At 37.5% G+C, this 25,588-nt stretch overlaps 1 protein-coding gene across 2 annotated transcripts in view; it reads right to left on the bottom strand.

Moving 5' to 3' along the window:
- Positions 1 to 379: 379 nt before the first annotated feature.
- RGS7BP (regulator of G protein signaling 7 binding protein) overlaps positions 380 to 25,588 on the bottom strand; it is a 44,287-nt gene continuing 19,078 nt past the window's right edge. Inside the window, exons 3-6 of one of the 2 annotated variants that reach the window (XM_065656995.1) lie at positions 15,921 to 16,051; positions 5,271 to 5,418; positions 3,769 to 3,839; positions 380 to 1,374 (exon numbers count right to left, since the gene is read on the bottom strand). In XM_065656995.1, coding sequence (XP_065513067.1) covers positions 1,283 to 1,374; positions 3,769 to 3,839; positions 5,271 to 5,418; positions 15,921 to 16,051 — 442 coding nt within the window. In that variant the 3' untranslated portion in view covers positions 380 to 1,282. The other variant, XM_065656996.1, reaches the window with a different exon arrangement.

The following is a 25,588-nucleotide window of genomic DNA, read 5'->3' as shown; positions in this document are numbered from 1 at the left end:
CGTCGACAGGCTGGGTCATGGTGGAATGTGGCAGAAGGGCTCATAGTCACCTTCCTCACACGTAACTGACTACAAGGTTATGGTGACCTGCTCGGTACAGTACTTACAGATTGTTACAGGTTTCGTAGTGTTGCAGTCCAGCACAAGTTTATTTTTGGTGTCTTGCCTATCATCCTGAAATATCAGTACAATGAGTCTGACCTACTCATAACTATTGCTACTGCTAGCTGTCATCTTAGGATTTATAGAGTAATCGTAAGTTTTTATGTGTCTTTGCAAGCATGCTTCTTGAAATGGAAAAATTATCAAAACTTTGTGTAATGCTCTAAGAAAATCAGAAAAAAAATATTCTGGCAATGTAACTAGAAAGAAGACAACATTTAAATAAAAAATTTTATTAACAATGTAAAACGTTTAATATCTTACAATCTGAGATAATTCTGGCATGCCCTATAAGAGTTACTACTTAGTGATGCAGACACCATGCTTTGGATTCTACCGCAAACAAAATGGGTTGGTGTTGTTTTACATTGTTTATTTTAATATACCTTATTTTAATAAATTATTTTTTTCCAAAAGCTTATAGAGATCCTATTGGCTTAAAAGGAAATCTGTTGCTTCTATGCATTGTACAGTGTGTAGATATTATGACTTCTCTCTATTTACAAGTTCTAAGTATTTTCATATATGGTTTGTGTATCACAAATTAAGATCTTTTTCTATGAAGTTTTTAAATTGAGATATAGTGGAAGACTAAATATGAATGAAAGCACAAAAAGCAACTGGAGATTTTGTGCAAATTCTGTTACAATATTATTTAAATGTTTTAGAACTTTAATACTTTTGCTGTTAAATAGTTTTCTATGCTTAAAGACTGTTAGAATATGATGCGGTATTTTAATATGATACTAGTAAGAGTACTGTACTATGCACAAACTTTTAGCTGCAGTTCAAACAATAAAAAAACTTTAAAATTATATATTAACCGTAATTCATGTGTCTTTGCGCGGCTGAAAGTAAGCATGCAAAACATACTTTTAAAAGTTTTAAAAACATACTTAGTTATGCTAGATTTATTCCACAGCTGTTTTTTCACCACCATAACCTTAAACTATTAAAACCCTTATTTTGGAAAGTGGGATAGAGCAGAAGAGAAAAAGGAATAGGCTAGTGTAGAAAATGTACTTAATAATCAAGAGTAGCAATGTTCATCTTGTCAGTGGTCAAATAACAGTGGTTTAATCAAAGTTATGATTTTCTTGGTGCCTCTGTACTTAGTCTTCTAACTTGAGACAAGACAACACAGTCCAAAGAATCTTCGCTTTCGTCTTCTTACCAATGGATACGGAGTCAAGTTTAGGAGGCTGCTATCATCTGTGACGAAAAACCCCACATTTTAATACAAGCATGTATACATGCACACACAGAGTTTGTATCATTTACGTGTCCTAACAGCACCTACATGATCAAGTAATAGATCCCATTTTTCTAGGCGTAAAGCAAAGAATAACCTGAATTTTGTATATAAGAGTCTTACAATCTTAATTATCAAGATCTCCATGATAATACAACGGAAATTTTGGCAAGAAGAATACTACCTTTGCGATGAAACCTAAACAAAATTACATCTTCAGTACTGGGAGACCTTACTGCATGGATGAATAATGTTAGGGTCTCAAATAAAACCTAAATATAACTAGCTTGAGATCTTTGTGCAAATCAGTGAGAATTTCCATATAAAACTGCAACACTGGAATATCTTGGCACATATAGAGAAAAAACACTTGTCTGGGAAAGACAGCACAATATCCTCACCCTGTTTCTGGTTAGCTTTCTACCTTTTATACTAACCCCTAAATTAATACAAAATGTATATATTAGTGCCTATACTTATGTTAACTCATGCGCTGTCAGCAAGCTATCTTGAAAAACCTTCAGAATTCACTTTCAACTTCAGCCATCTTCAGGCATGGTTTCAGGCTAGGAGCTACACCTCATTGTGTTCCCATTCTGGTTACATCAGGGACCTAGTTTTGATTGTAGGCTCGAGACACCACTGTAATACAAATACTTAAGAACATAGGTAAGAGATCATTTAATATTGTGACTCTAGATTACAAACCTCATCAACTATATTTCTTAGCATAATAACTTTCCTGCTGTCACTTAAGAGAATTCCATACAAAAAACCAGCTCTGTGAGCAGTCAGTAACACTATGTAAAGCTTTTGTGGGCTTGCAACCTTAATGCTGTTCTGGCTGTCACTGAAATTAACACCAAAACATTCATTTACTGAGAGCATGATCAGGTCCTGTAAAGATCAGATCATTCGATGGCATTCATTTGTCTCATAATCATTCTCTTAAACAGTGCTTGTAATTCATATACGTGTCAAAATTGCAGTCCAGATCATATTAATTACCTATAATGATTTTTATTTATTTACACTATTACCTAGCTTTAATTAATTAAAGGTCTTGGACTATTAAAAAAAAATTAAGTGCTGTATGACTGATGAGTATGACTGTCCGTTCCTGAGGCACTCATTCTCAGAGGTCCCCTGTAAACTATGATCACAGTTGGAATCTGTGAGAGCTGCAAGAACACCATTTATGATTACCTGGTCCTGAGGCACGTCTCAGAGCTTTTGAACTCTAACTGACATGTTTCCCATCCTGCTGCACCGATGATCAGTGATTTTCTGGCTAGTGTTGAAGGGCAGTGCAGACAGCCGACAGTGAGGAATAATTCTGTGTGCCTTTATCTGTGTTCTGAACTCAAGTTTCTATAGGCTTTACATCCCTCAAACTTGTCTTCTCCTTCCTTATTTCCACCACGCTCCTCTCTTTTAGGCTAGGCATAGAGTTTTTGGCATTTTTCCAGTCTCTACAATGGTACATCTGTATAATTCATCATAAGCAATTTCCTTCCTCCTTTCACATAGTTTTCCACCAAGCCATCCTGCTGTAAACTCTTACTTGTATAATCAATTAATCCATTCTATATTAATCTCTTACCATATTATGATGAATGCTAGACTGCTCAGTTACTTGAGACAAGATCTAGGATGCATTAGGCTTCCTCAGATGACACTATGCAAAGACTACGCAGCATTTAAGAAATACAGATTATCAGTAAGAAATCAAAAAGCATATTACTGTATGTTGTTCATGTGAAGAGAGTCCTTGTAGACGTGGAAAATTTAACACTGTCGGGCCACAATATGAAGGCCAATTGCTAAATACATGCATAGGATGGAGATCCTGTCCTCCTGTGCATTGGTACATGGTGCCTTATGGCTGCTTCCTGGGAAAACCAGGCTTGTTAGCAGACTCAAGGCAAGAATCTCTTCTTCATAGAGTCAGTGTCATGTCACAGAAGTTACAAGCCTTGCAGGGGTAAAGCAAATCCCATTACTAAGCAGGATACCTATCACAGTCTGTGCAATTTACACCTTCATTACCTTTGAAAAAGAATGCCTCCTGACACAGGGAATTAGTTGTGCTGCTGCCTTCATGTCACCTCAAAAAGTCTACTATTTTATCTATAGATACGGTATCTACAAAATTCCAGAATACCTCATAAGAAACTCAAGAGGCCAAAGTTCACATATCAAATTCTGGCTCCACTTCATCAGTAGGGAAGAGATTTCATAAAGATTTTTCTTTTTGTAACTTCTATAAAACAACTCTAGATTTTTTGATCTAGAAGAAGGCAAAACCTTTCATTATCTTAATTTTCCTTACAGAAAGAAAATACAAAACCTACCTTGATTTTTCAGTGGTAAAGGCATAGTCTCCCTGAGTTTACTTAAAAGGTTTTTCATTTCTCTCATATCTCTGTGGAAACAAAAGTTGAAAGAGATACAATGGAACAGCAGTTGAATAATGAGCGGAGAATGGCTCACAGTATACCTTTATACGCGAAATAATAGAGCAATAAATACAAAAACCTATTAGATGAGCATTTGGTTCGCATACATGTATCAGAAGAAGCATATCACAATAAAAGGCAGGGAGCACTTTTAAGCCAGTCTGATATTAACTACTTGCATCTGGTCCAAATTTATGATCTAATCTGGCACTTGGGTATTCCATACTAAATGAGTTGGTGGGCACAATGTGATCGTAGTGGCAAAGTATACAACATGCCTTAAAATTAGTACAAGCTAGTACTAACGTCAACTTAATATCCTTTATCAGCATTTTGTAGCTTGTGCCATGAATGCATTTCATTGTTCAAAAGGAAATTAAAATCCCTGACATTTTAGCTCCCTGCACATTAAATGAAAATTTTAGAAACAGAGCTGTCACTCTCACCCCTCTTAGGAGGACTCTGGCATAAAATTTTCTACAAGGCAGAAGACAGAAAATATGATAACAAAATACCATTTCACAAAGCAAGTTACATTTGGATATGTTTTGAGAGGCAAGAAGTTGCAAAAAGGTTCCTATTTTACAGATAGATGGCAGACTAGCAATTCTGTGTGCAGGGTTGTGATGTCTTAAGGCTTTCAGGATTTAAAAACAATGTGGTCTTGACTCATTCATCTACATAGAAAATGGTTCTTAGAAATTAAGTGGCATGACTAATAATAAATTGCTGGTTTATTCTCCAAGTTAATCTCTCAGTAGCGTAGAACTTCATTTTATATAAATAAACACGGTAACCATTAAAATCTCAGCAGCAGCAGCTAAATATACAAAGCCATAAAAATAGGTATTTTTGACAAAGAAACACTGGCAATCAGGATTGCTCCCTACTGCATGCTCTCATTTCTGTCTTTCAGCTGCACAGTTAAAAGACTAAAAGAAGTCCACTTTGACAAACCTGTGGATGATGTTCCCCTCCCCTCCTAAGACTTCCACATTGATAACTATGGGCGGAAACAAATGAAATGAACTAGATTCTGTGCTTTTGATTTATGAAAGCAGAACCACAGGCCAGCAGATTTCACATATAAAATCAGAAGCCACTGAAGATGAGACAAAGGATGCTTCTTTTAGAGAATCTGGTGCACTAGCAACATCGTTTCCCATCCTTTGTTTTTGACAACTATCCTCTGGTAAGCAGCGTAATTAAGGATGTCACTTCTCTTTGCCCTTCTTTCAGGAGTTGCTCTCAGATGCATTAAATGTAACAGAAATGTTAACAGATTATTTGATTTACTAATACCTTTTATAGCAGCAACACTGGCTGCCTAATTGGAAAAAACTAAATAAACCATAGACAGAAATTTGTTTTATTTAGGAATGAAGTGCTACACATACCTGTCAGTGTTTTCAATATCTGTGGAAACCTGCCATAAATGCTGTTGAATATCTGTTGGTGATGATGATGTGTCTTCTAAAATAGGTACTTCAGAACTCTCCTCCACTTTAGTATCTAGGATCTTGGGTGGGGCACAAGGTTCTTTTCCTTTAAAATATTTAATCAAAACATATATCCCCATTATTTATTAAGTTGAATACTCAGATTATGTAATTGATGGTTTTGAGCTTGTTCTTGCACAGTATAAATGAAGTGGTGAATGCGAGCTCTGAGTAAGAACTGTTCAGAAAGAGAGCAGACCACACCAATCTGCTAATCAGTGCTGATACTAAACAAAACTAAGAGAAGACCCATGCAGGCATGTGTCATGCTTAGAATTTTACATAGTGAGTTTTATGAAGGGTTTCAGTTAAACTCCAGTGACTCACATGTGACACAGAAATAAGAGCCAGAGGACAAACCAGAACAAAGTAAGTACAGAAAATACAGCATACATTCTGAAAGTGACTTCAGAATCTTTGACACTAAAGAACACTGTAGTTACAGCAATACTAAAGGAAAACAAAAGACAAAAATGTGCAGCTTTTTACTTCAACATTTTAACAGCAATACATAGCTGCCACCACTCACAGCCCAATATGCATTGTATTCTGAATTTCCATGCTTACACTTGCCTAATTCATGCTCACTACATGAAAAAGAAATACAGTGTTGGAATTGAATGGGGGCTTCCAGTCAGATCTGCCAGAGCTTTTGTGAGGGAGATAAAGGATGTGGCCCATGATAGTGGAGCATGCAACAGAGTTAAGCACTGGTGGGATTTTTTGGCAAAGTTGCAAACCTCCTGTGGGCTGTCTGATGGTATTCCTTTTCTGTAGTGGCATGTACAGTCCTGGCACCACGTATATTTAAATGAAAAAATTCAAATTGGAGTGCATCTCAGACACACTACCAAGAAGTTAAAAGCTTTTCCCCCCCGAGTTCTCATTAAATGAAATAGACAATCCCAGAAAAAAAAAAAAAACAAACAACTTTCTAAAAATAGAGAAAAAAAATGTCACTGTTTAAACCAGTGGTATAAGGAGTCGAGTAGGAAATATTTTTTCATCTCACAAGTTTTGCAATTTGAAAAATTTTCACATCAGGACAAACCTGAGTAGTTACTATAAGGTTTGACAAAGAACAGAAAGAACAAGGACAGCTAATAAAAGTAGTGGTCATTTAGCCCATTCGTCTGGGACACTAGAGACCAAGGTTGCAGACCATGCTATATCGCATCACAAATAAGTATGCCTGCTATCAGGCTTGTAACCTTGTTTTTTTTTAAACTAGAAATTTCTGGATCTTAAGAAACTCTTTTTTGGGCAGATTCTCTAAATTGTTGTATTCTGCTAAATTATTCCTTTGCTGAAAAAAAAGATGTCAAAGTAGACATTACTTAAATTACAGAAAATCCTTGCCTAATGTTTTCATTACTCTTTAGAGTTGGTAGGAAGCCCTTTTCCCTGCTTTCCCCCAGCAAAGTCATCTAGCTATGATTCCAAGAGATTGCATGATCTGACATAACAAGTTTATAATCTATAAAAGAATGATGTCCTGTGTCCCTCCTCTGCTGCTTACTTTGGCATCCACTGCTAACTTGTGCTTTGCCAGATCCCGCAGGTAGGCACTTTATCCCATCAAATGGTAGAAGATTACTTCAATAAGAGGAACAGTAAAATGTTTAAGTTTTCTGATGTTGCAGTGATTTAAGTCAGGTCAGTAAACAACACGACATGTTCCAGAGCAAGTGCCAGAGGAGGAAGAGTACGATCTCTGCCAGATGCAGGGGAAGGGAAGAAGAAGTGAAGGCATGATGAGGGAGGGGAGACAGAGAGGAAGGGATCAAGATCTTTCTGTTGCTAACGAGTTATTAATCTGACTCAACTGCGTGTAGAACAGCAGTCTAAGCCTACTTCCCAGATAGGTTTTACTCTGTATCACTTTCAGTTTTTTCTAGTTCTTAACTGCAGAGTATGCTGTTACTTTAAGGTAGTAAATACTGTACAATCTTAATTGTTAATTTGTGTACACTTCATCTTTCCCATTACAAGAAGCCCATAACACAACATACTGTAACAAATATCTCACTTATCACTCCTTTGTGAAAGAGGGTTACCCCAGGGAAACCATCTAATTTGCCACTGATATCACAAGGTGTTATTGCTGGGTATTAGTTAATTCTCCCATTATTTTGAAATGTTATGTTGGAAATCTGACCTGGCCTTTGGTGACATGCTGTCAAGAACAACCCTGTCTGTAGATGTATCCTTCAGCAACGTGAAAAGTGTTTCAATGGAAACAATAACAATACTAGATGAAATAACAGTAATGGCTCTTTTTCACAACTTGAGAACAAGAAGCACTGAAACTGTAACACTTTTTGTTAGCACAAAGGCAAGCTCTTGCAGATTTAACAGAATGAACAGCACAGATTTCAACTGAAATAGCTCTTAACCAGTAATTGTTGTATTGTGAACAATTCATGAAGCCTTTACTGAATTTCAGAGCATCTGCTCTATCACTTGAAAACAGCTAATAATAAAGGCTTTGCTCGAATAATAATGTATATGACTCAGGCTTAACATGTCTACTACACCGCCCACAGAGAAACAAAAGCTCTTCAATCTTCTCATCCTTCTTGTGGGGGTAAGGATATCTTTTGTATTACGCGTTCTTAAAATAGAGATTTGAACCCTGAATTTTACTTTCAATTTAGCTTGTGGACTTTCATTAATTTCAGTTGGAGCTTGATCATACACAGTATTTTCAGAGGCATCCACAGTCACTTGTTGCTGACAGTGGATCAGACAGAGTTTCATTTTACTGTGAAATGTTACTATAAAGCATGATGTATTCTTTGTCTTCTAGCCTCTAATTCAACCTTTCTTTTTTAACATGCAGAAAATGCCTTTGGTATGATATTAAATTCATTGAATTAAATAATGCTGCAGATTAAACTTGCATGAGGATAAATAAGAAGGTAGAAAACTATCAGTTCAATAAGGACACATATAGCATCTGTGACCACTGGGCTTGATGTGTCCCACCTGTTGTGCTCCTTACTGCTTCTGTGGTGATCTGTATGTGCTTCTGTTGTGCTGCGCCATGCACCTACTCTCAGTCATCACCTGCTTCCCAGAGAAAATTTCATAATGAAAAAAAGAAATCTGTTGCAGGTCCCTCAGAGCTAGTTAGGCTTCACCGCAGATGAACTAGAAAGATCTTTAAGAGGAATAACAAAATTTAACAAAGCTGAGAGAACTCCTCTCTCAAAAAGAAGGCAGCATTTGCATCAGACTTCTAACCTGGCAATTAAGGATAAATGCACAAGCTATAGGTCACAGCTAAGGTAAATTAAATGTAGAACATAAAAGGGGAATAGGAAAGAATTGTGTAGGAAGTAAAAAATAAATGTGGCAAATATGGCTAACAAGCTGATGAACTTCATTCCTGATTTAAACTTAGGACCTGCAGAACTCAGAGACTGTCTCACTGGAAATACTATTAGTAAGCAAAATGCAAAAGAAACAAGTCTGTGGTAGAGATTGTATTTTCCTCCTTCCATGCTTGTTTTTGTTCTATTCATTTTGGCCTCTTCACAGTGTCCACATGAGAACAGGTGATTCTCTGGATTTTTTAAGTGCTCGTTCCTCCATACCTGTGTGGTTCTCTTCCCTCATGGATCTTATCCGTCTTGTGTAAGTAATATGTGTAAATAATTACACGTATCTACCAGTCTTTAAATAGAATGCTAAGATCATAGCACATCCATTAAACAATCCTTCCTTTCTCCTTCAAAACTCTAAATAGCATGTAATGTAAACAAAGCCAAATAAAACAAAAATCCCTTTGCTGAATTGAGGGTTTATTTTTGTAATGTGTAATACAAGCTATCACAGGCTTTTAGTTACTATTTTGAAGAAACACCTGTTGTTATCACAAAACACATACTGGAAAAAGAACAATAATGGTATGAACTTCTTATATGGTAGACAACACACAGTTATCTGTGATTTGCTATCATTCTCAAGTACCAAAAATGCAAGGATGAGTTCAGTCTGAATTTATGTCACAAAAGCCTAATATTTTCTGTCCATAGTATGCACACATGATTTTCCCATAAGATTCAGTTTTTCTCTTTTTCATCTAAATATGCAGGTACCTACCACTCTGGTTAGTGCTGGTATCATTCTGCCCTCAGCTATGTTTATACATCTGAATGACAACACAGTCCTTGGTCCCAGCCGGCACAGGTTCATGAAGGGGAAAGACTTGCTTAACAAACTTAATTTCATTCTACAACAAGGTTACATACCTAGTTGACCAAGGGAAGCCTGTCGATGTGATCTTTTTGGGTTTCAGTAAAGCCTTTGATACTGTCTCTCACAGTATCCTCCTGGACAAGATCTCCAGCACACAGCTGGGTAAACACGCAGTGCAGTGGGTGAGCAATTGGCTGACGGGCTGGGCTCAAAGGGTTCTAGTAAATGGGGTTATGTCGGGCTGGTGACTAGTGACCAGCGGGGTTCTGCAGGGATCCATCTTAGGGCCAGTGCTCTTCAATGTCTTCATACATGACTTGGACACAGGACTTGAGGGAATACTAAGTAAGTTTGCCAATGACACAAAACTGGGAGGACCTATTGACATTCTTGAGGGCAGAGAGGCCCTGCAGAGGAATCTGGACAAATTGGAGAACTGGGCAATCACCAACTGCATGAAGTTCAACAAGAGCAAGTGCTGGATTTTGCACCTGGGACACGGCAACCCTGGCTGTACATACAGACTGGGGGATGAGATGCTGGAAAGCAGCTCTGCACAGAGGGATCTGGGGGTTCTGACTGACGGCAAGTTGAACATGAGCCAGCAGTGTGTCCTGGCAGCCAAGAGGGCAACCGTGTCCTGGTGCATCCAGCACAGCACGGCCAGCCGGGCAGGGAGGGGATTGTCCCGCTCTGCTCTGCACTGGTGCGGCCTCACCTGGAGCACTGGGTGCAGTTCTGGGTGCCGCAGGATAAAAAAGATATAAAGCTATTGGAAAGCATGCAGAGGAGTGCCATGAAGTGGGTGAAGGGTTTGAAGAGGAAGCCATATGAGGAGCGGCTGAAGTCACTTGGTTTGTTCAGCCTGGAGAAGGGGAGACTGAGAGGAGACCTCATGGCGGCTGCAGCTTCCTCACAAGGGGAGCAGGAGGGGCAGGCGCTGATCTCTTCTCTCTGGTGACCAAGGACAGAACCCGAGGGAATGGCAGGAAAATGTGCCGGGGGAGGTTTAGGTTGGACATTAAGAAAAGGTTCTTCCCCCAGAGGGTGGTGGACACTGGAACAGGCTCCCCAGGGAGGTGTCACAGCCCCAAGCCTGACAGTGTTCAAGAAGAGACTGGACAACACCCTCAGACACATGGTGTGAACCGTGGGGCTGTCACATGCAGGGACAGGAGTTGGACTCGATGATCCTTGTGGGTCCCTTCCAACTCAGGAGATTCTATGATTCTATGAAGTCAGACAGGGCCCACACATCTCTATCTACAGTGGTAGAGCTGTACTTCTTTCTTCAGGGCTTCCAAATAGGCTTGAGGTAAGAAGAAACAATACGTAGGTAACAAGCATTAAAGTAATTTGCATCTTATTCTGAGAAATTAATGTATAAAGATATAATTTAGAAAAAAAAGACACAGGAAAAAATAAGACACTGAGAACATTTCATACAAGAAACTGTAAGATTCTGGGAATCTAATATATTGTGGACTCATTTTTTCCCATACATTGATTCAAATTCTTTCAAAATTACTAGAGCTATGTGTAAATAACCGACAGCAGAAATTACCTCTCCATGCGCGTACGCTTCTTTTTCATCAAGTTTCAAACAATATACAAGGTTGAACAGATTCTCAACCACAATAATATATTCTTATAATGACACACAAACTATGAGTTATTTTTTTCAAACTCGGCATAAATGGCTATCGCTTTCCAATGTTGTACTTCTTTGACAAGGTAGCTTTAACTATTTTTACAGCATGTTTTGAACTCTGGAAAACACTTCCAGTTCATTTTACCTGTCCCCTCTTGCTTTTGATTTGTTATATGGGCCTACTCCCTTAATTACTAAAATGAGTACTTTGCTCAAATGCTGCATAGCTAACTAATAGAATAAGTGCAATCTGCAATTTAGGGTTTAAAAAAATATTTTCTAATATATGTAATTTCATAACCAAACCAATTATATCTGTAGATGATTCTAAGAAATTAATGGTTTCTATGTAAACATGTATAGACATTAAACTTCATTAATGTGCACCTCCACAGTGACACGCTATAATGATGCAATAATAATAATAATAATAATAATAATAATAATAATAATAATAATGATAATAATAATAATCTACAGTTTCTAACAACAAAAGGATATGATTGTGGATATATGAATCAGAAAAGCTCTTCCATCTAATATGTTTACACATTAAAAATGCAATGAAGTTCTTTATAAAATATCAATGAAAACATTTGATCCCAAAATACTCGTGGCTGAATACAGCAATATATGCTGAAGTGCACTTAAGAATGTTGTGATAGTTCTGGGTTTTGTCAATGTGGGACCGTGACAACCTCAGCATTAATTTGGAAAATGGGTAATCATATCCAGCAGCTTCCATGGAGAGAAAATATGTTGACTACTTCTTCTAAGACCTTGCTAGCTAATCCAGGATTTGTTTATTTAATCAAAAGAAGAGTCAATGTTGTGACCATGCAGTATCAGTAAACTAGACAAATAACATTTCATGGAATTAGAGCTGAATTTTGTAAACACTTCAGAGAGGTACCTAAGCTCTTTCAGAATATCTTATGTTCCATGAAACTCCAATTCAACTTTTAAGAGGTATTGCTAAGTTTAAGAACTGTGTTTGACACTTCTCCCTAGGCACAAAGCTATATAATGCAAATGATAGAGGGGAACAAAGAAAGCAAAACCAAGATTAAGAGAGAAGCTGCAGGTCATAGGTAAGTGAACTCATCTGTCGCCTGACAAAGTCTGAGAAAGATGATGCTATCCAAAAAAGTTCTGCCAGAGTGTGACAGTGATGCAGAAGAAAACTAGGTGAACAAATGCAGTGAGAAGCTTCAGAAGATTTGCTGGAAGAGCCAGAACATGAGCTGCTCTCTGCCCTATCTGCCATCCTCCCATAGGTATTTGCTGTGGTCACCCACAACAGGTACTTGCTATGACAAAACAGACAGGAAGATCCTTAAAGCCATTAGAGACTGCACGAAGACACAAGAGAGTTTCTCACAGTGCTGCCCTGAAAACTGGACACTATAGCTGCCCAAAGGTTTCATGTGATTCTATCCAAGTTGGTCAAATGCAGGTCCTCAAAATAGTTATTGACAAATGATTTCTAATTGATTGCTCAACCCAGAGACTCTTTGCACTCAGCTCTAAACGAAGCTACTGAAAAATTATAACCACTACAGCAGTGCATAAAGTACACTGCAATCTCGGATTCTAAATTAGCAATCCTTAGCTTAATCTCTCTTTGTTCCTTCTGCTACTACCTCACTACTTGAGGCAGTTCTGAAGACAATCCCATCAGTGCAGGAGTTACTGAGAAAAGTCTGACGAACAGAAGGATTATGCTTTTAGAACAGATTTGTGTGTAATGCGATGTATGAACACGGAACAATTTGAACAGACTAACTACAAAAAGCCTGAATTAAGGCTACTTGGGCATGTTTCATTGTGTCCTTTGAAACTTTCTAAATGTTGAACTCTGCAAACATAATGTAGTTTCAACACTGGGGTTTTGTGGTGTATGTATCTTAGAAAAAAAACCCTAATCATTAGAAACACTTACCTCAGCTTATTTACTGCACAACACGGCAGGAAATACTTATGGCTTTTGGCCGGACTGTCACTGTTACATCTCAAAGAAATAATAACACACTGACTTTTCTAGCAGAGATTGTCTGACAGTAGTAAGTTAACCTAAAGCACTGTAAATATGCAAGAAATTTCTGTACAGGAAGCTTGATATAAACTATACACTATATATAGGAATGTTTGTTCAGTAGAACAGAAAGATAAGGGGAGATGAGAAGATCAGTGCTGCAAAAGACAGTGAAAATACCCAGAGCTCAGCCTTTCAAACCATAGTGTGATGTTTCACTAAAGAGCATCTTTTTCCCAGTAGAGAGCATTGGCTGAATTTCTCTTGGAAAAAGAGCATCAGCATGAGCCCACTGCCTTAGCTTTATCAGTTCTACAGTCTGTTTGATAATGTCTGGTCATGATACCAGTTACCCACACTAGTACTTATTAGCTGCAGGTTGCTTAGAACAGCCTGCATGTCATTCTACTTGAATCTCTGCCGGCTCTCAAGTAAGTACATAAATTGGCGAAATCTCATGGGAGATTTAAAAACCTAACAAATCACTTACCCAACAGGTAAAAGGCCTAGAAAATGGAAAATATTACATCCACATGGAAAATATTACCTTCAAAAATGAGCTTCAAAACACAGCAAGAACATCAGACAAGCACATTTAAGAATTAAGCTAAATTTCTAAGGGTAGTAATCTTCGTACACAAACTTTTTTTTTTCATATGGTAACTTGGTGAAAAACTAACCAGGTGAAATAGTAAAAAAGCGATATACTAGCAACAGCACAATATGTTATATAATAGTGAAATTACCATCTCTTTCATTCCTAGAGATAAATTTATGCACTTTGCCTATACTGCAGTACCATTTTCCGTAAGTAAAGAAATTAAAGAAAGATACAGGTTCATTCTACTCCTTGGAAAATAGTATGTTTTGGCAGAAAACAGAACAAATAGGTTGTAAGGTCATCTAGCCTAACATCCTACTGAAAGCAGGGCCAACTAGCATCTGATTGCTCAGGGCTATTTGAGTTATCAGTACCTCCAAAGATGGAGATTTCACAGCCTCTTTGGATGCCTGTTCTTGTATATGACTACCTTCACTGTGAAAAAATACTTTACATGTAAGTGGAATTTCCCCTGTTGCATGATGCCTTTACAACACTCCTAGGTGTTGTAAATACCAAGTATTTAATATACAAGAGCAATGTTCTATTGGCTAAATTCCAAAATTAGAATTATTTGAATCCATATTATGAATTCAATTATTTGAATTACATAATTTTTGCCTATTATTAATTTTTCCCAAAGAATGTCACAGAAACTTAGAGCCAAGTTACTGTGGTTATCTATAAGCATACAGCGTATTTAGCAATAGCAGAATAGCTACCATGACTTTCTTTGTGGTGAGATGAGGAATTAATGTGTATCAAAAGTACTGCCAGACAGGAACTAAGCTGGCCCATACTGTAATGCTGTCATTCATCTTATCCAACTTTAGACATCTAATAGTTTGATGTTCAGTTTAAGTTATTAATGTAGATTCCACACAGAGGTAAGAGGGAGAGACAAGACGCATCTGGGTTATCAATGGTACCTCAGGCTACTTTCTTTCTGTGATTACAGAAGGTGGTTTGACAACTATAACCAATGTGAGGAACTGTAGCACAATCTGTCTTAAAAAAATGATGATTAATTTTAGCAGCTACTGGTATCTTGTTATACAATGGCTCTCTAATTCTGCCTCTTCCTATTTTAAAGATTTCGACTTGAGAAAATCACTGAGAAGTTCAATTGAGCAATTATAAAACTCTAATTCTTACTTTCATAACAAAAATATCACTGGCTTTGGCTGTATCCTATAACTAGATGTGAAAAATACATTACGGGATCTTTCAGCAGGGCAGGAAATATATAAGGCTCATTACAAGGCCTTCATTACAGTTCATTACAGAACTTTGTCTTGTCTTTACCTAGTATATTCTGATGAGATATTATCTGCAGAAAGAGTATTTACAATTAGCACAGATAGAGTCCCAATCAGTGTGTGCCATAACTGAGTAATGAGATTACTAAGTAGCCTGTTCAGTAAATTATCTGCATTTCTACATCTTCCTTTCATTAAGTGGCTAATCAAATATGAAATCATTGGATAGATGCATTTTCACTGAAGCAAGGACATCTACTTTGTGGGTAAAAACACTCTATGAGGTAGATTTTAGTTCTGAATCTAGTATCTAGTTTTACAAAGTTCGGCAACTTTTTAAGTATATTTATCTGTCTTTTGCTATAAACTAGCCTTGTTGGATAAATAACAACAGGGATAGTAAAGAATGAGTTTCGTACTAAAACCATGCAATATTGCTCCACCAAATGCCCTCAAATATCACACTCAAAAAAACCATCTAATAAAACGACTGAGATAGTTTTCTCACTGATTTGACTGACAGCTAAAACATTTGGGACCGCTATTTAAAAAAAAAAAGAAAAATTTAGACTTCTAAACTACAAGGACATTAGTGATACATGCCTGATATGATACACTTCTGTAACAACAATGATAATGAAATAGAAATACAGCTTTATTTCAGTAGCTGAAAAGCATCAGTGGAATACTTCATTCTGCAGTTTGGTGCTTTGTCTTCATGAATATCCGTGCATGCCCCAAAAGACTGTTTAGTTGGGTTTTTTTAAATTAGCATCTGTATGTTCGTGTAATTCAATACCTTTCCGATGAAACTGCAGTGATCCTAGCAGACATATGGACTTGAGCATTTCTGTCGTGTACATTTCTAAGCAACACTGTAACTGGATGTATAGTCTACAGATTTCAGGATGAATTTCACCATCTTCTGGGCTGCAGTAAAAGAAAAATTTTAGTTAGGAATAGGACTGGAAGAGAGGGTCATAAAATCCACTTCCCTGCTGTTGCAAGCAACCACATAATAATCTGTTTCATTAAGCTATGTGTATATGATAAAAACCCTGTTTCTACCAAACTCTATTTACAAACAATTTTTTAGCTCTATAAAGCTCTAGACTTAAACCAGCTAAACTTGGGTGGTCTTTGATAAGATTGCAGGTCTTCTCCTCTGCATATTTTTGGAAAAGGGTTAAATAAGTGCCTGAGATATCTTCTCCTTTTTAAAAGCTTGGGGTAAGTATTTTCTGGTAGATTAAAGGGTTCTTTTACCATCCAGTTACAGTTACTGTTGGTCCTGGTGCAGATGTATAATCAACCCTACTTTGAAGACACTCTCATCAGAAACAAGCCAGTTGTATTCTTTCGGTTCTATACTTTCTGACTGAATTTCTTTCCCACCTGCCCCGGGTTTAAATTAGTAGTCAAGTGATACTGCACTGTGAGGAGAATGGGATATTCAAGAATTTTCAGAAAAGCAGTAATAATTTTGAAAACAAAAACTGAAATCAAGAGTAATCTTACCCCTCCAATTAATTGCTTAAGACACTAAGAGAAGAATTTACCCAGATCCAGGAACAAATTCTCAAGCCTGGTTGTAAAATCATGGAATCATAGAATAGTTCAGGTTGGAAAGGACCTTCAAAAGTCACCTAGTCCAAACACCCTGCCATGAGCAGGGACATCTCCAACTAGATCAGGTTGCTCTGAGCCCCATCCAGCCTAGCCTTGAATGTTTCCAGGGATGGGGCACCTACCACCTCTCTGGGAAATCTGTTCCAGTACAGGGTGTTTCCAAAAGATGGACCAAATTTCAAAGCAGTATATTTAATTATGGCAACATGTTACAATTACACAAAAATTTACAAATGGCTGGGAGAGGCATCTAGTGGTAATCTTTCGAAACTCTATGCCCTGCCCTTTCAAGTGATCAGAGTTTCATTCATGGGCGGTTTGTAGTTGCAGAGATAATAGTGTGATTTCAGATTGGGTCCACCTTTTTGAAACACCCTGGTTTTTACTACCCTCATTGTAAAAAAAGTCTTCCTCATGTCTAGTCTGAATGTTCTCTCCTTTAGTTTAAAACCATTACACCTTGTCCTATCATAAGGACATATGGAAAGTCTGTCCCCATCTTTCTTACAGGCCCCTTTTAAGTATTGAAAGGCTGCAGTAAGGTGTCCCCAGAGCCTTCTCTTCTCCAGGCTGAACAACCCCAACTCTCTCAGCCTGTCCTCACAGGAGAGCTGTTCCAGACCTCCGATCATCTTGGTGGCCTCCTCTGGCCCCTCTCCAACAGGTCCACACATTAAATCTCATTTTTGTAGGCTGAGAATGCTGCACAGGCAAACATAATGCTTATAAACTTAACATTTTTCTGTAAGTGCTTAAGAAGCGATTTACCCACTCACACCTCAGAATTAGGTTTTCAATGCTCCTTCTAAATGTACTTTCAATAGGGCAGGAAGTGGGAAGATTGAAGAGTTAGGATTTCAGCCATTTCATGTTCAGACATTCTTGCTATTGGTTTCCTACATAGCAATGTTAAATGGCAAGATAACCCTCAAAACTGGATTTTATAACAACTACAGAAATCTGCTTTTCTAAATAACCTGAACCTAATGGCATTTCTAAATAATACTGCTAAGAAATCAAAAAAATTTTTTCAGCCTGCTTTCAGTTTTCTAGCCTATGAATAATATAAATGATGCTTTCACAAAGAAAAGATTGCTAGCATTCTTTACAGTGCTTGAATTTCCTGAGTTAAACTGATGCTTCAACAGACCCTCCCATATATGAAATGAAATTAAGTCTTGTGGATTTCCTCATGCAAACCAAAGCAACTTACCTGATAAATTATTCGCAGCAGCACTAGATTGGGCTGCTATGGTTGAATAATTTTCAATACCAATCCAGGCCAAAGGCTTTGAGTCCTACAGCAGACAATGTCTATTTAAACTAGTAAAATAGGTTCTTTCTGACCTAAGGCAAGAACTCGTTATTTATACCTAGATCCAGGGTACAGTTGAAATGTTAAGTCCAGCCCTTCTGTCAAGACCAAAACTTAAAAACTTCATTTTAAGGAAAATCTTCTCAGTTTGTACTGATACAATCTCCTTGAAGTTCAGTTCAAATGATTACTGCATACTAAAACCTGTTAATTCTTGTATTTGAGATTCACTCTTATTTCCAGCAAAGGAGACCATAAGTTGCCTTTAAAGCGTGCACGTTCTGCTACTGATTTCAGTGATGTCAAGGAAGAATATACTTAGTCGTATCCTGGGGTAAGAAAATATGGCCAGTGTAAGATAGGTCCTGATGCATGTGGCTCATTGGGCAGGAGGAAGGTGCTATCTCAAAGGAATACTTGATGCCAAGGCTTGCCATAATCTGCCTCCAATGAGGAAGAAACTGTGTGGTTTTCCAAGGTCCTTAAGGGTTCTTGTCCCTACAAGGGACACCAGAAATCAAATGGAACCATGAAGGTTCCATAGAAGTGTTGAGAACCTTCCTAAAGGGAAAGAGCCACCTTAGCACTTCCACAGCATATGAAGAAAGACTACTGGTGTTTGTACATGCCAAGGAAAAGTGGTAGGAACCACAGTAGTGCTAAGCTGTACAATCAAGAATGCTTAACCAACCAAAAAATGCAGCCAAAAAGAAAAAAAAAAGGTTAGAAAAGACTGAAGATTTAAAAGAAATCATGTTGGACTTAGTCAGAAGGGACAAAGGAAGATCGATCCCACCTGCCAATCCATTTCAAAGTAGACCTCATAAAAAAGGCAGGAAATGACTGGAGTGCAAATTGCAACTGCTGTGGTATGTGTTACTACAGGAGCAATACCACACATGATAATAAACCTGTCCAGGAGCTTTATTTCTTTTGGCTAGACTATAGTATATGCCTGTCTCTTAAGCCACATCTACTTTTCTACTTTTAAAGTTAAGTTTGTGTTTATTGAAAAATTATACCATGCACAATATGGTATTTCCTGCATCTTAGCATAAATACGGAATAAAGCTATAGTGCCAAAACAAAAAGGGTTCAGCCCCAATATCCTGAAGATGTCTTCTCAGATGTTTTCTATATTCCGTCCTATTCTCAGTGATGCCAACTATGAAAACATTTGATAGCCTTAAGATACTGAATATTTTTCCTGAGAAATTAGCAGTCTGACTTTTTGTTTGTTTATTCAGAGTCAAATCCTTAACTCATATAAAAACACATATTTCCTAGAAATGGATCCATGTTGAAATCTCAGGTTCTTTTCAAAGGACATGAACATAAATATTTTTAGTGACTGCATAAGCAGTATAACAAATAATGCTAGATCTGAAATGTTGAAAATTTTGCTTGGAAGACACACAGCATTACAACACACACATGTACACAAAATTCTCTTGGGATAAACCGAATTTGATTTTTTAAAAACTGTACTTAATTGCAGACTTATCAGACACTTAAAAGTCCTACTTTATAGATTATAATATTTTATATTTTTTACCTTGCATTAACTATCTAGTACTTTTTTATCTTGCATTAATCCATAGTACCTAGGCCTGGTTTAATAAGACTTAAATCTTAACATTTTCTGAGGTTGTGTTTGCTGTTTCTTTCGTTTTTAACCAATCTACTTGTTATATGAATTGAAGATGTTAGATCTGTGATCACTTTGCTGATTAGAAATGGACTGTTCTCTCTACATAAACAATAACCACAAATTTAACAGCATTTCTCTTCAAATCAGAAGACGGCAGGAACAGTTTTTAATACAATTGTATTAGTATTAACCAAAGAAGATAAAACACATATTGCCCAGATATAAATTTAATTTGTTTTACTATAAATCGGGAGTTCTTAAGAGGTACACTGTTACTTCTAAATCATAACAGTATTTTCAACACCAGAATCTACTCCATTTTGCATGTATGGCTCCTAATGATTTCAACATTTTCTGTAAAAGAGTTACTACAAAATTGGATTAATCTTGCAGAATACGATTCTGATGTTTGATATAAAAGGCAGTCTGAGGAGAAAATGTAACCTTACAGAATTCATCTAGCCCAATACAGCAAAAACAAGCAACTAGGCAAATACAGCAAAAGTACAGCACACCACATTTTCTTCCTCTGGAACTGTATTTAAACTTTTTGAACTTCGGGTTTATATATACCTGCCTTTATTTCTCTGATAGCTAAATTTAAGAACCACGCGATACATATTTAGATAATACATGGCCTCTTGGAGGCTTTCACTATTCTGATTTGTCCTACATTTTAGGTTACAGATGAGACTGTTTAAGACCCTCTAGTGTCACACATTCTTACCTGTGCATTCAACACTATTCCCAAGTTCAGCACCATCAAGTTAATGCAGCAGATGCAGACCCAGCTTTTTTTTTTTTTTTTCCCCCCATCATCTGCATCACCTGCTGTTGCAGCTTGCTTCCCCATGAGTGCACATACAGTAATTTCCTTTGAGCTATCCTTGCCAACAGAGGGATTAAAGTTTCTGTTTGAGTTTCCTAAATGCCTGAACTTTTCTTTCTGAGCAGGGTTCCATCTGTCCTGAAGACAAATGGTTATACAACTAGTGACGGACAAATGAGTCATTGATTTGCCTATTCCACCTGCAGGGCATTGCTCCAGAAACATTCATGTGCAAAGGGGAACCTGCACAAAACAAAGCCACCACAGATGGTAATGATGACCTTCTTCTGCTCAGTGATAAGAGCTCTTTCTGGTAGGGAGCTACAGACCTACCTCACTCTGTTGTGCAAGTAGAGCTGAATCTGTCCAGCTTTTCTGGAAGCTTGGATTCTTTAACCACGAGTCTATCACTATGAGGAGTATGGAAACTTAAATCATGAGAAGATAATTTCCTTGTAGCAGATTTAGATAAAAATGGATTATGGTTGTCCTAGTTTCACAGAACCACAGAATGTTAGGGACTGGAAGGGACCTCGAAAGATCATCCAGTCCAATCCCCCTGCTGGAGCAGGAACACTTAGATGAGGTTACACAGGAAGGCGTCCAGGCGGGTTTTGAATATCTCCAGAGAAGGAGAATCCACAACCTGCCTGGGCAGCCTGTTCCAGTGTTCTGTCACCCTCACTGAGAAGAAGTTTCTTCTCAAATTTAAGTGGAACCTCTTGTGTTCCAGCTTGAACACATTACCCCTTGTCTTATCATTGGTTGTCACTGAGAAGAGCCTGGCTCCATCCTCGTGACAATCACCCTTTATATATTTATAAACATTGATGAGGTCACACCTCAGTCTCCTCTTCTCCAAGCTCCCTCAGCCTTTCCTCGTAAGGGAGATTCTCCACTCCATCGTCTTCGTGGCTCTGCGCTGGACTCTCTCCAGCAGTTCCCTATCCTTCTTGAACTGAGGGGCCCAGAACTGGACACAATATTCCAGATGCAGTCTCACCAGGGCAGAGTAGAGGGGGAGCAGAACCCTTCTTGACCTACTAATCACACCCCTTCTTATACACCCCAGGATGCCATTGGCCTTCCTGGCCACAAGGGCACAGTGCTGGCTCATGGTCATCCTGCTGTCCACCAGGACCTCCAGGTCCCTTTCCCCTAGACTGCTCTCTAATAGGTCATTCCCCAACCTATACTGGAACCTGGGGTTGTTCCTACCGAGATGCAAGAATCTACACTTGCTCTTGTTATATTTCATTAAATTTTTCCCCGCCAATTAATTTTTTCCTCTGCATGGTTTCAAATGGTAGAAATTATTAAGATTTTTTAGAAGTCATGGCCATTACAGGAACTTTATTTACAAGGTTGAATGTATTTCCTCCTTTCTAGCTGCCTCTGGCAAAAAGACTGAGGATCTGCATACAAGTGTAAGAAAACAGTATTTTCCTCATACGGCTATTTCATTTCTAACAAGCAAAAATGATGAAAACCCTTCTTTAAAACTTTTTTGGTCTTACAGAATTTTTAATTGTACAGACTAAAAAAGCAGCAATTATATACAAGATGATTGGCCAAGAACCCAATTTGAATTTATCAGTAGCTTCCTATTCACAAATGAGCTGGAAGAGTAATTGGAAAGCACAGTAATAGGTACTTTAATTTACTTTTTTTTGCTGTTGTAAATCTAGTATATTTTTCTTGTATATTTACGAATAGCATGAGAATAAGAACTAGAAAGATCTATGATATACACATGTTCTGACCCATTCTTGTTTTTTTTCAAGAATATGAAGCATCTGTAATTAATTGGACTGCAGGCGAAATTCTTCTCTCATTTGCAAATCCATACTAACAGCAGTGACATCCAAGAAAAATATTTTTAATTATCCAAAGTTCATACAATGAGAATCGTTTCCAGGCCGCTACCCTCACTGATTGTCTCAAACTGTTTAATTAGAGTTGAATTGCAATAATGACCACAAGAATTCCATTAGCTTGAAATGAAATCATTTTCTCCTACCATGATATAGGCCTCATTTTCACCTCTGAAAGCCACATGCTCTGACGTCAATGCACATAAAGATTTATTTTACAATCCTTGAAGTACCTTCTGTGTAACGGGCTTAAAATTTCTATTTAAAGTGTCATCAATTTCACTTCTCTCAGTAATTTTCTATATGCTCAGTGTCAAGCCACGAGAAATGTTGAACAGGGGACTAGTACAGACATAACTTTCAGAATGTTTATTACGGTATGTTTATTATTAAATAGCTATAAATCAAATTTGTTTTAACTTACAAAGAAAAGTTAATGCAAACTTGTATTATTACACCCCAAAGTCAGCTACCACTGTCTCAGTCCAGTCAATTTTGTTAGGGAGATCACTTCAATATTAAAGAGAAATTTCATATAACACAATCTCATAGAACTACTGTGCTAAATCATGTTTTCAACTGAGATGCTTAACAGTTTATGTGCAGCTGGACATATGAGAGCTAAGCACAGCACTGAGCACCTGCCCGTGAGCCAAAGACCACTTTCTCATTGCTAGCTTCTGAGCAGCTGCCACAAGGCTGTGAACAGGAATTGTGCTCACTTTCTGCATCCATTGTGAAGTAAAGAGGTACTGATAACCTTCAGACTATGGACTGAAACATAGGAAGTTCCATTTGAATATGAGGAAAAACTTATTTACCTTAAGGGTGCCAGAGCCCTGGAACAGGCTGCCCAGAGAGGTTGTGTAGTCTCCTTCTCTGGAGACATTCAAGACCTGCCTGGAACATTCCTGTGTGATCTGCTCCAGGTGAACCTGCTTTAGCAGGTGGGTTGGACTAGATGATCTCCAGAGGTCCCTTCCAATCCCAACCATTCTGTGATTTACAGGATTTGGATACATAGGTTGTGGCTTCTTGGGGATACTTATCTGTCAAGGGAGCACTGCTGCCTTTCACAAGATTAATGCAACGAATGGCCCATGTGGTAGGGATAAAAGATATAATTTATGGAATTCTACTGCTCTGAGAAAGCCTCTTTACTTGCCAGTGAAGTGGTAAGACATACGTGTTCCCATACATGAGGGAGGGGAAATGGTGAGATGGGTGCACATGTGCTTATGCAAATATTTCGCATGTAGGGTAAAGTCTGTAGGTACATACAAGCCGGCAAATTGCTTAATAACTATCAGGCTTCACTCCTGCCTAATCTTCACTAGAAAACAGTAGGCTTTGCTTTTCAAATAGAACTAAGAGAATGGGTTCCTTCATACAGAGATTTTTTGAGTTTAAGAACAAAAACTCTATGAATGAAAGCCAGATGGTCAGCTTATTACTACTAACAACATTTCCCATCATGAGGACTGTAGGATTACTTACTTGACCTAGAAACAATTGCTGATGTCTAGGGAAAACTGGCAGATCATTTGGTTCTGGTTTTCCTTTTTTCTCTCTCTGTTAAATTATAGCTATATATTAAATACTTTCAAATATTCTGTCCTTCCCTTACTAGGAATTTCTGTTGTTATCACACGAGTATTATACCACCAGGGTGCCATAAAGGATGGAAGTCCTTATTCAAAGACATGAATACTACTCAGTTGATGAGAAACTCATACTGTTGTGTAAGCCATATTTCGGCAGTTTGAGAATGCTGATACCTACATGTATTAAAAGTACTTAGGAAAGAGAAAATGCTGGTTTATTGCTTTATAAAACAGCAGCTTAAGTTACACAGCTTATCAGGCTGCTATTAAAATTAGAAGTATAAATTTTTATAAATACAACCTAAATAAATTGATAAAATTACATTTTCATAAAATTCACAGGCTTCCTTCCAAAAAATCCTGCTTTTTAAAAATCAAGTCATGTTGTTCAACGGAGTATGTTTATGAAGCACTGACAAGAGGTAAATTTATTTTCCTTTGTATTTTCCTGAGCTGATATTTAAAATAAAACCTATAGAGGGAGCTCTTACACCAACCATATAGCACATGGTATACTGAAGAAGAGTGAACGCTGCTCTTTGGATACTAATTTTAAAATACAGGAATAAACATGACTAAGATGCCCCTCATTAACATGAAAAGGTGAAGAGTGAAAATTCCACTTAAAATTTTGATTTTTTTTTTTCCAAAATAGACGATTTTATTGTACTACCAAAATGTTGATTACAACAGAAACACACTTTTAGGTTTTCCTGAGTTCCCACACGTGTCCAGCATTCACAGTTCCATTGAAATTAGTGAAATTTAAGACAACTAAAACTGAACAAGGATTATGATCTCATTCTGAATGTAACTTAAAAATTTTAGTCACATATTTACAACAGAGCGGTATTTTACTTTTACGATCAACAACATTTAAAAATACATACTGATGTATCTTTGGTTAACAGAGTACCTAAGTTACATGAAGGGCTTGATACATATTTTTGCAAAAAAAAGTTCTAAATATAATATATATAATAGTTCTAAACCATAATGAGCTAAAGAACTATCTAGACATATAATGAAGGCTGCTTATCTTCAAAAGCTAAAGCAAAATAAACCTTTGGCAAATTCACAGTGAAAATGAATTCACCAAACTCTGCCTTATGTATCTATTATGTATGTATATATGTACTTCCCATGAAAACAAATGTGAACTGGCTTGATAAGGTGTGGAAAATCACTGTCCACAAATATGACCCTGTAGGTTGTCTTTCATTTTAGTTTCAGAAACACTGCAGTTTAGAAATATATAGCAGCTAAAAGATTATCACACAAACTGCTGTCAGTTTCAGTATCATGTGTTATTTGTTCTCTACTATTGTGCTGTAATACTGTGATACAACTGCTACATGACATCCCAGTCCAGCTAGAGGAAAACCAGGGCTAGTTCTTTCTCGTAAATGGTTGCAATGTTGTTATTAAATCAGATTGTTGTTTTGAAGCAGTTACACCAGTGCTCTCAATAACAGAAGACAGATTTTATTTAGTTAGACCAATGTAAACCTCCTATTACCCTGATAAGGCTGATGGGAGTAGATCTGGGTATATGGTAACACAAG

This window comes from Caloenas nicobarica, chromosome Z (genome assembly GCF_036013445.1).
Source record: "Caloenas nicobarica isolate bCalNic1 chromosome Z, bCalNic1.hap1, whole genome shotgun sequence".
NCBI lineage: Eukaryota > Metazoa > Chordata > Aves > Columbiformes > Columbidae > Caloenas > Caloenas nicobarica.
This window is presented reverse-complemented; position numbering and strand designations above follow the sequence as displayed.